The following is an 11,878-nucleotide window of genomic DNA, read 5'->3' on the forward strand; positions in this document are numbered from 1 at the left end:
CACGTACTAAGCAAGCCAAAGGCAAGAAGAGTAAGAATCAGAAGAGAAAAGCACCGATGCGAACTGAAGAAGAAGTACGTAAGATGACTATTACCAGCACCGAATGGCCTCCAGCTGGGATAACTATTCCTAGACGTCAAAGAGGAAATACTTTCCGAGGTGCACGACAGTTGACCCAGCACCTCCTAAGCCATGGTGGCAGAGTATCTGATAGTGAAGGGTCAGATCAAGTCTCCTCGGATTATGAAGATGAGTCTCCCCGACATCTCGGCGAGGAAGAGATGGAATCAAAAGCATGCCCCCGTTGTGGAGAAATTGGACATGTTGCTAGCATGTGTTTCACACTCTGCCCTCATTGTGAGGAAGACCATCCACCAGGTGAATGTCCCACCCGCAAGGTCACATGTTTTCTGTGCGAAGGTACAAACCATGTGCCCAAGGATTGCCAACTCAGTGTGTTGTTGACCAAGACCGCAGAAATCCAACGAACAACCCTACGATTGTCTCGTCAGTTAGTCAGCTCCAACAGCAACATCGACGATATCATCCACAGCACCAATGCTCCTCTTGCTGCACCTGACTCTGCAATAAATCATAGCAATAATACCTTCAGCACCAACCATTCTCTGCACCGACGGCCTCAGCAAAGAATTGTCGTCGATGGAAGAAGTTGTGTCTCTCCCCGACCTACTCCAGGCCGAGCGAAGGGCAATCAACCTCAGGAGGATGATACCAAGCAGAAGACCGTTATTCGCTTCAACCAGCAATCAGAAGGAAGCTTCTCCTGTGAATGATAGCAATATGCAGTCCTATCACATCATCACAGAACCAATCAAGGATGCAGTCACTAGAACAATGCCAGCTATATCTCTCCAGAATCAAAATGAGCAGCCATGTTTGTGGTTTTCAGTTCGCTACTTATCATTGTGTAATCGAAAGTTTGCAGCAATCATGTAATACATAAATATATTCATGTCTATAAACAGTGAGCTTGCTATGCTTATGGATGATTCATGTTGAGGATACAATGTACCGATGTTAAGCACCTTCCCTTTTTGTTTAAGGCAGTGCCTCGTATTCATGTAATATGGGAAAAATGTGTAATAAAAACAAGTTCTATGAGGACTCTTTCAGAAGATGCTGATATGGGATTATGTGTATAATTGTTTACTGTCAAAGGAGACCTAGGGTCTCATTTCAGAGGAACTATGTTCTAACCTCGAGTTAATAACCAACCTGATGATGGAAAAGGAAATCAAGCGATTAACCAAAGAGACATTTGTTTGGACTAAGAGTTTCAGATGTGTCTTTTTCGGATCAAAGGTAATGGCAGTCAGTATAGCTTTTGGCGAAACACTTCAAGGATTCACTGAAAGGCAGCAGACCAAAGGACCTCATCGCCACCAGAAGTGTCCGCAACCCACATTAAAGAGTACCACCTGTTAGAGATAGGCCGAAAGATGATTGATAAAAGAGATTGGCAAAGAGGTTCTCTAGCAGGAAAGATGTAGGCCGAAAGGTGATTGATAAAGGATAATCAAAAACATGCTCTGCATCACTCAAGGAAGACCCCTGATAGTAATCGCCCTGCAACAGTCACCTTGTCATTGAGAGAAAAAAAAAAGTCGTGAGTAAGCAAGATGACCTAGGTAAAAGTGTTTCTATGAAGGCAAGGAGTGAAATCTTCAACTCAGTATCAGATGCTACACGGAGTGAAAACTGCAAGCACCGGTTACCAGGCAATGCCATGTCTTGGGAGATGATCCAATGGGAAGGAACTCATCAAGGTCAAAGGAGTAAAGGAATACGTTGAATGCTAAATAATGACAACCTGAAGATAATAGTGGGAAGTAAACTGAATGTAAAGAACCAAGTGATATGTTCGAAGATAGTCTACAGAGGTCAGATTAAAATCACATCTAACAACGAAGCTTCAGATTTGGCAGGATAACGATCAAACAATAAGAAGTTCAGCAGTAAAGTCATTTGGGAAGACGTCAAAGCATGTCAAGTGGGATAATTTGGTTCCCTTGGGAAACATAATTCAAATGCAAAGTTATCGACCCTCACATTGAATAGAGGAAATATCTAGCACCGGAGACCAGGAAAGCTAATATGAGACAATTAGTGGCAAGTTGTCAATCATGGTATTCTTAGTAAGCGGGATATCATAGTCTAAAGCATATGGTGGTAAGTTAGAAGTAAATGACAAGCATGGTATTCTCATGATGACAAGCATGGTATCCTAGTAATGACAAGCTGATATCAACGCAAAACGTGAAGTGGGTAACTTGTATGAGGTTGACGCCAAAGATATGAATTATGAGAAGTTCTGGAACTGAAGCCCCATCTTCCAATGCCGCAGCCCAGTCGAAGTCAGCTAGAGGTGCAACCAGGGAAAAGTCATGTGAAGAGAAGATTCCATCTATAACAGGAGATCGAGCCAAGCAGTCCAGAGTGGAGAGGTTTTGCTAGGCAAGATTGTTATAGAAGACGCGACGGAAGAAGTCAGACAAGAAGAGAAGACCGCCCAACCTATCTTCTTGCTAGCCTCCTCGAATCTCGGGGACGAGATTCTTGTAAGGGGGGTGGATTTGTCACGTCCTGATAAATTCATCCCGAAATTAAAAATCATTCGCTAAAAGGAATAATAGAATTAATTAAAATTCGGAAAGAAATTGGCAAACACTAAAATACGTACAAGAAAAATTCGAATGTGGCCCGGAGAATTTTTGTTAAATTCTCCTTGGTCTAAAAAGGAGCCCTCAAATTTTACTTGAATTTTCAGAGCACCGGAAATATTTATTAAGCAACAAAAATAATTATCAGAGTTTATTAAAAAGAAAAACCTAAAAATAACCCCCTCTTTCCCTTTGGGCCAAGTTTGGCCCAAAGTCCTCTCTCTCTCTCTCTCGGCCCGCGGCCGAAGTCCCTCTTTCCTCCCTCTTTTTCTCTCCCTCTCCCTCCCCCTCCCCTCTCTCTCTCGGGCCGTTCCTCCCTCCCCTCCCGGCCTGCCCGGCCCAGGCCGCCCTGCCCCCTCCCGCCTGGGCCGCGTCCCGGCCCAAGCCGCGCCACCCAGCCACCCCCTGCCCGAGCCAGCCGCGTGCGCACGCGCGCCGCACGCGCGCTGACGCCGCGCGCCCGCGTGGGGCCCACGCGCCAGGCGCTTCGTCCTCCTCCCGCCCGGCCTCCTTCCTCTCTCTCTCTCCCGTGCGAACCCTAGCGCCATTCCTCCCTCAAATCCGCGCGATTCAAGCATGGGATTCCCAAATTGATTAGGGGGAATTAATCCCCTTTCCCTCCTCTCTCTTTCCCCCTTAATTCCCCCTTGAATGGCGCCCCCAATCGCCGGGAACGGACGCGCCAAGTCCGGCCGCTTTCCATGGCCGTCGGCCGTCATTCCCGTCGCCGTTCCGCCCTCTCCCGTGCCCGGCTCCCTCCCCCATCCTATAAAATAGAACCCCCTCTTTGCGTTCTACCGTTTTAGTCTCCTCCCGAGCTCTCCCGTGGTCCCTAGCCACCTCCCCGCCGTCGTCCCCTCTCTCCCGTGCCGCCGGCCATCTTCAGCCGCCCCTGCCGCCGCGTTAGCACGTCGGCCGGCCGTGCCGTCGCCTCCTCCAGCATCGCAGCCGCCTCCTCTTCGCCGGCTTGCCCTCCGTTTCCCGCGGAGACCCCCGGAGCTACGTTCCCGCCGTCGCCCTTCTCTTTCCTTCGCGCCGGCCGCCTCCAGCCGCCTCTCCCTCCTCGCCCGAGCGCCGCCCGGCCGCGCCGTCTTCTCCCTCGGCCTCGCAGCCGCCTCCTCTCCCTCGGTCAGCCCTCCGTTTCGCGGGGAAACCACCGGAGACGCGCCCTCGCCGGCAAAACAGTGGCGTTGCCGCCACTGTACCGCCTTCAGTCGCCCCGGTCGCCGCGCCAGAGCGTCGGCCGATGTCGCCGTCTCCTCCCTCGGCGTCGCCACATCGCCCTCCACCCCGGCCTGCCCTCGGTTTCGCCGGAACGTCGCCGCGAACCTCTCCGTCCGCCTCACCGGAGTTGTTCGGCCGCCCGTCCCTCCTCACCCGTGCACCGGTCAGCCGCACCTCCACCACCTTCGGCATCGCAGCCGCGACGTCGTCCTCGGCATCGCTTCCCCTTCGGCCGAACACCGCCGGTGTCCGTCGTCGTCTTCACCGTTCATCCTCGCCGGCTCGTCGTCTCGCGGCGCCGCCTCCGTCGTCGGCATCGCAGCGGCGTGTTCCTCGCCATCCTCGCCTCCGTGCAGCCGCTACCGGCTGCCCTCGTCGTCTCCTCGCCGGCCCCGGTCGTCGTCGTCGTCATCCTCCCGTCGTTCCCGGTCGTCGTGGCGTTCGTCCCTCCGTCAAGCCGTTCTCGTCCGTCGTCCGCGTTCGTCCAGTGTGCCGCTGCAGCCCCCGTCGTCGTCTTCGTCCTCGGCTCCGTGTCGTCAAGCCTCGTGCCGGCCGCGTCTCGCCTTCGTCCAAGGATCGCCGCCGAAGTCGTTCCCTCGCTGTCCGTCTCCGCCGCGCCAGTTCGTCGTTGTCGTTCCCTCGCCTCGTCGCGTGGTGGTAAGGATCTCTCCTCTCGCTGCCCCGTCCTCGTCCTTTCGGTGTCGCCCCGTACCCGTTGTGCGGTCGTCGACCCCGGTACCCATGTACCGGTGTCGGTAGTCGTTCACGTGTGCGGGTGGTGACCGTGTAGTGTCCGTGTTAGTGTGTTCGCTCGGTAGCCGCGTGGTTTCCACGTGTGCAGCCCGCGTGGTGTCTAGTGGAGTCCGTTTGTCAGCTACTCGCCTCGGTTGACACACGGGGTCCGCTTCCGTCGACCCGTGGACCGCCTCTGTGTACCCGGTCTACCGCGGTCCTTTAGGTTGACATGTGGGGTCCGCATGTCAACGGCGCAGCCTTCCTGTCTTTTCCAGGCTAGCGCTTACACCTGTTTTATAGTTGCAAAGCTTAATTATAATAATCCGCAAATCTCCATATAACAGCATTAAACTTCGGATGATCATATCTTGGTCATACCCGCTCCGAACCGACCCGTTCAAGTCTCTTAATGTTTGTTATAACCTAAAGAACCCTGTGCTTTCTTTTTATGTATTGTTATTGCTTCTTTATAGGCTTGTAGCTTTGCTTGTGTGCTTCGCGTAGCTTTCGTCGTTCCGGAGGTTCCCGAAGCGTGGTTCGTGGTCGTCGCCGAAGGTTCGGAAGGCCGTTCTCTCTGAGCAAGGCAAGTCACATCATCCTTGAACATATTGAGTCCCAGTTTATAAAATTATGTTGATTTAAATATTGCATTATCGCTTTATTTAAATTCCCGCGTTATCACTGTTTTATCTAGCCATGCCTATTTACCTTTGTTATGACCTTATTATTGCTATTGTTATTATTACCTTGTTCACCCTAGGAAAACAAAACCCCAACTAGTGGGTACTCTTTTCATGGTTCCACTAGTATGAATTTAGGTAGATGCTTCGCTGATTAATAGGACAACACTAGGTGGTTTTTATAACTTTAGACTTTGGGAATTCTCATATCATTTGGACACTATGGAATGGTTGGCTTATGGTGGAATTGGACATACACCTCTCTTCCTCTTTCAAAACCCCTAAAACCTGTTTTCCGGTGGGGTTTGGGTGCATGCTAGTTGTGGGAAGTAGCACCCCGGCCACTATAAGGATTAAGCTCGGGCCTCTGTTGCAAAGCACTACCGTACTTCCACATGTCTAGTGGGTAAGGCTTAGTTTGTGGCTCAGTCTGGTTATAAACAAAAGTACACGGATGGAGATGGACGAAGTCGGGGGTCGATGGACATCTCTAGGACAAATGAAGGCTACACGAGTTGCGGCCCGGTAGTCGAGATGTCATGGCACAGGGCCGGTGTCCTGCTGCTAGGGGGCTCAATCCTGCCTGCCTGTCCCGTGGGTTCCGGTCGTAGGTGGGGTTGGGTCGGTACTCTTGTCTATGGCTAGGATGGGTTGGAAACTATGTCACGTCTTCCGTCCGTATACCGTGGTGGTATGTGGCACGTGGTTACACGTGAGGAAGATGTGTCTTGTGGGTAAAGATGTACACCTCTGATCAGAGTATAATCTATTCGAATAGCCGCGCCCTCGGTTATGGGCAAGCCGAGCAATGTACCCAAGTCAGTGTTTTAATTCTTAAAATTTGCTTAACAACTAAAATGTGGAATGGTTGGCCTGGGTTGGCTTGGGACGAGCTGGGACCCAGGGTCGGGTTGCCAGTTCGGTCTGAATCATCGTAGGCCTTGGGTTAAGGCAGGTTCGTGAGGGTTCACGACCTTGATTAATAATACTGTGTAGCTTTAGGATCGTCTTTTTAAAATGGCTTTGGGCAACTAAGTGACTTTTAAATGCTGTTTTCTGCAAAACTTAACCCCTATATCATTACCCCTTGTACCCCCTTGCATTAATCGTGCATCCGCCGGTGTGGCTTGCTGAGTACTGTGGTTGTACTCATTCTTGCTCTATCTTTCTCCCCCCTTCAGTAAGAGAAGCTTTGGAGAAGAAGTCTTAGGTGGAGTCTTGGCTTATACCCCAGTTGAGCGCCTGTGAAGATGGAGCCGTAGGCCCGCTAGTCCGCTGCTGTTTATTTTTGATTGTCAGGCCTTAAGTGCCTTTGTAATAATGTAAATATTATCGATATAATAAAGATGTGTCTTTTATATCATGTTTGTATGGTGTACCCCGGCTTTTCCTGGGACGGGGATTAATACACTAGCGTTCGGGAAAATGCAATTTTCTCGGTCGCGACAACCGTTCCATCATTGGCTCACTCCTTTACCTTTGTGCATCTAGGCATTATGCTTAGTGTGTGCATGTCTGCAAGATTTCAAGACGCTCCGAAGGAGTGTAAACTTGTGGCTGTGAAGAGATATTTAGTGCACACACCTAACCTTGGTCTTTGGTATCTGTTGACGGTCGTTATCGATCAGTTTCGACCGTCAATATTACCGAAATAGAGGAGAACTAGTAATGCTTGCAAAGCATAAATATGTTATAATAATAATATTCCACTAGTATTAGGTTCACTAACCTTTTGCAGAGAATAATCATAAAGTGGAGGAGAATCGATATCAACTCGGACGATAAATCAATCGGACGATGTCGAGAATCAGACTTATGTATGAATGGGCCAAGAACTCAGAATTGACACAATGAATTGGGCCAAAATTCACAAGTCTACGAAGAGAAGCAACAGAGGAGGCCGCCAGCCAAACCATGGGCTGGTTAGGCCGGCCCTAGGTTCGGCCGAACCCTCCTCAGCGCCATCCGATCCAGGTCTTTGCCTAGACGGTGTGAATTAGCCCCCAATGACAGTTGGAGGGTATTTCCGACCATTCCAACCATCACAACCATCATTGGGAGGCTATAAAAGGAATTGCCATTCTCACTTCACTCACACACCTCAAGCAAGAGCTCTCTCATATTCTCTCAAGTTAATTTAGTGTTATCAAGCTAGTGGAATAGGAATAGAGTAGAAATTAGGAGTTCGGAAACCTTCAGAAGAGTTTGGGTATGGCTCTAGGAGCTTTCCTTTCCTCTTTTGTAAGCTTTGTACTATATTAGAATACTCTTCTATATACATTTATTGTACTGAAATACTTTCCGGGTATATGAATGCCAACTTTACATTATGTTCATGTTATACTGAATATGCTGCTAGCTTATCTGGGAGATGCTTTGGTGCGGGTAAAATGTTTGCTTATGCAATTACTCTATGTCATGACGATGATATTAGAGTAGTATCTGGTAGTTTAGACGTGGTGTCTAGATTACGGGATATCATTATTTGGGGTTATATGCTGCGGATGAGAGGTGGGCCGCTGATGGTGACAGCTCAGTACGGGTATTCCTCCGCGCATATATATAATCCTAAGTTAATTCCCTGGGGAGGGTACTCCTCCGTATTTAGCCCCGGTTATATGGTCATGATGGGATGTCGTAAGGAACTCGGCAGTTAGGGGTGGCTACTCGAAGTACTAGGAGAGCATCAGATAGAGGGTATTAGCTAGTATATCGAATAACTAGAATGTATGTAAACTATGTATACCAGAAGTATAGGAATAGATTATCTTTCTCTTTTCTTTCCACTTAGCTTAGATAATTTAGTATGAGAATGAGTAGCTTAATGCTTGTGTGTCACTCTACCCTTGAATTATCTTAACCTCCTGCTTAGGCTATGATTATTACAAGTAATATATAAATTATTAGTCAAGTTCTCTCTACATGATCTTCCCACGGGATAAAATAAATACGATACCATTGGAATACTCTCGGGTGAAATGCTACAATGGTATATCCATGCGCTTGCGGATGAATTATGTAACCATAATATACCAGGAGTATTTCTGTGCCATTGCTGGGAAATTATATTTCTGGTAATGTCGTTAAGAAATACCAACAAGCATTTCTGGCGTCGCTGCCGGGGAAGATTCATAATAGAGATTACCTAAACTAATATTTTATATTTACCTCTGTATAATCATTTTCCTTTAAAAGCTAACCTTGATTGTTTTCACTTTTGTTGTGAAAACAGGGTACTGCATGACTAGTTTCAATTTGCCAGAAAACTTCAAAGAAAATCTAGAAGCTTCTTCCGGAGCGTTACGCCGCGAGTCGTTGCTCCGCAGAAAACTCTACCGACAAAGAAACCAGCCATACCAGCGCCACCGACCTTTAAGACTATGGCTGACAAGACCCTTCGTGAGTTCGCTGCTCCTTCTGCTAACAATGTGGCCATTGGGCCGCAGATCAACATGGGAGACGTGGATTTCGACTTGAAGTCCAGCCTCATCACTATGGCGCAGGCTAGCCCGTTCTGCGGCAAGCCTAACGAGGATGCCAACACTCATTTGCAGCAGTTCTTGGAGATCTGTAGCACATACACTATAAAGGGTGTCAGTCCAGACACCGTTAGGCTTAGGTTGTTTCCGTTTTCCCTCCTTGGGAGAGCGAAACAGTGGTTTTATGCCAACCGTGCTGCTGTCAACACCTAGGACAAATGCTCTACGGCATTCCACTCCAAGTTCTTCCCGATGGGCAAAACCAATGCCCTTCGTGGAAGTATTTCAAGTTCCAGCAAACAAGGGACGAGTCCATTCCGGAAGCATGGGAACGACTTCAGGAGTACGTGGCCGCCTGTCCTCATCATGGGATGGACGACTAGCTAATCCTGCAGAACTTTTACAATGGACTCACGCCCATATCCCGCGATCACCTGGACGCGGCAGCTGGCAGAGCATTTTTCTCTAAGACGGTTCGAGGAGCCATTGATCTAATAGAGAAAATGGTCTCCAATATGGGTTGGAGCGAGGAACGACTCCAGACTTGTCAGCGAGGTATGCACACCATCAAGGTATCACGCCCGGAATTTCTATCCAAAATTCCAAACGCTTACATGTGTGTGAACCCTCGTCCAGGAATCAGCCGAGACACACAATAACAAATTGATAATAGAGTACAATTATTACTCTAATTAATAGGCGAATAAAATGTCATTACAGAGGTAGATAGTTCCTCTCAATCAATAAAGATCTAAGCAGCGGAAAATAAAATAAACGGCGCAGATGGCTCCACTCCACAAGCAGCTTGACCAAGGCTACACCTAATCCTCCACACCATCAGCATCATTGTAGAACTCTTCCTCTGATGAATGATTGCAAGGTGAGTATATGACATACTCAGCAAGCCACGCAGCAAATATGCAAGTGCACAGGATAACAAAGGATGGCATAGTAGGGTTTCATCTTTTTGCAAAAGCAGCATTCAGCAAACATTTGAGAATTTAATAAAACAGTTAAGTATTAAACAATATTAACCCAACGCTATACAACATACCCTGTTGCATAGGCCCAACCATTCTGAACAACCATCCCGGCTGCACAGTTCTATCTCCAAACCAGGAATATACCATTCCAAACCAGGAGCTAATCAAATTATTACCAATTATAGCATCATTTACTATGGTGAGAAGTGTGAGACTAATCACGAAAGACATTGTTAGACCCGCCTATAACCGCGGGCACGGCTATTCGAATAGTTTTACTCTGATCAGAGGTGTACCACTGTACCCACAAGACACAACCCCACATCATGTCACCATGTGCCTCAATACCACCACGGTACCTCGGAAAGGAGTTGTGACAATACCCCTTGCATAACACAATCCACTACAGCGCACCTTTCCTGGATCATAATCACCCCCTTATAAACAAGGCATGGACTCCCCAGCGACCCCCGTGGGCTTATCTCCGCCACTTCTCAGTCTGTTGCTCCGCAATGAACCATGCTATACAAAAGATAAAGCCGTTGCCCACGCTGGCTTGTGGTTGGCACGGTTAATGTTTCACAACCGAAACTCGTGAACCGGTCCTTAATTGTCATGAGCACGACCATCAAAACCATGTGCTCACAACCCACCATTATCAGGTTTTAGTTGGCAAGTAATTAATTAACCAGTCACGATTGACCATCGTGAACAATCATTAAGCCATCATTAAAATAATAGTGAGTCATAAGTTATCCCAATAGTGTGCTAATGTTTCTAAGCATGGATAAGCAATCACATCTAATATCTAGCTGAACCAATATATAAAGCTCAACTAGTCAAGTTATAATAACCCAAGGTATCAAGGAATAAAGTAACCAAGAACAAAAGGGCTATCACAAAGAATAGGTTAATTCCACCCAATGACATTCGAAAATAAATGCAATAGTTGAATAGAAACAATAGCTTTAAACGGGATCAACATGCTCAAAGGGTTGTTTGGGATCTGTGTGACTTGCCTTGCTGGCCTTGGAACTCTTCAAACTCTTCTCCTGCGAAAACGGACTCTCCGGAAACGACGGAATCTAAACAGAAAAGAGCAAAATCACCAAAACAGCACATAAACAAGCATGAACAGTCCATGTGGATATTTTTAACATGTAGATCTCAATTTTAGAAAAATTTAGAGACTTGAACCAACTAAATCGGAGCTAAGATGAATTAGTTATGAATTTTTGAAGATTAAATCGGATTAAAACACTTATATTGATTTTAATTGAATTATGACGCAATAATGAATTATTTTTGAAAAGGAAAAAGAGATTTATTGCGTCAGTGGGCTAGGGTTTCGGTGGACCGGGCGCACGGCGGCGGTTCACACGAACGGACGGCCGAGATCGACTTGATCCAAAACGGACGGCCGAGATCGAACGGTCCACGACCGGCTCACGGGGAAGGGCGACGATGACGTCGGCGATGACGTCACCACCGGCGACGGCGGCTCGGCGGCTCGGGCGCGCATGCTCGCCGGCGAACGGCTGCACTACGGCACGAACGGAGGGCACCAACGGGTAGAGGGCGACGCGGCGAACTCACCGGCGACCAAAAAGGCGGCGGAAGAGCAACGGACAGCGACGGCGACGAGGTTGAAACGGCGGCGGAGATCGGGTCGACGGTGACGGCGGTGCTCCGGCGATCTTCGGCGGCGGTGAAGCGGCGGACGAGGACGGCGGCGACTTGACGATCACGACGGCGACCTTCCCGAGCGACGGCGACGGCTGAAACGACGGCGGCGCACGGCTGGAGCGGCGGCGAAGACGGCGGCTCGAAGCTACACGGCGCTAGGGCACTACGGACGACGAGAGGCGAAGGCGAAGGTGGCGACGGGTAGAGGAGAGCTCGGGGAACCTTTTAAAGGGGCTAGGAGGCGACGGCGAAGGCCCACGGCGGCCGGCGACGGGAAGGAAAGATCGGGGTTTGAAGGAAAGAGACCGATCCGAATCGAACTTGATTCCACGAACTTCCAAAACGAATTAGCCGACGTTTCCAAAGGGGAAAAGGTAGAGGAGATCCCAAAGATTGTTTCCCCTCAATCA

General features: G+C 48.7%; 1 protein-coding gene and 1 non-coding gene across 2 annotated transcripts; one reads left to right on the plus strand and one right to left on the minus strand.

Moving 5' to 3' along the window:
• Positions 1-2,184: 2,184 nt before the first annotated feature.
• LOC136355223 (vegetative cell wall protein gp1-like) lies at positions 2,185-5,223 on the plus strand. Its single transcript, XM_066307617.1, has 3 exons — positions 2,185-2,190; positions 3,518-4,562; positions 5,114-5,223. The coding sequence occupies exons 1-3, from the start codon at positions 2,185-2,187 to the stop codon at positions 5,119-5,121; spliced, it is 1,059 nt and encodes a 352-aa protein (XP_066163714.1). The 3' UTR covers positions 5,122-5,223.
• A 3,843-nt stretch (positions 5,224-9,066) lies between these two features.
• On the minus strand, positions 9,067-9,172 carry LOC112938069 (small nucleolar RNA R71). The gene has a single exon (XR_003241119.1). It is a non-coding gene; the product is annotated as a small nucleolar RNA R71 (small nucleolar RNA).
• Positions 9,173-11,878: the final 2,706 nt, after the last annotated feature.

This window comes from Oryza sativa, chromosome 2 (assembly GCF_034140825.1).
Source record: "Oryza sativa Japonica Group chromosome 2, ASM3414082v1".
Taxonomy (NCBI): Eukaryota; Viridiplantae; Streptophyta; class Magnoliopsida; order Poales; family Poaceae; genus Oryza; species Oryza sativa.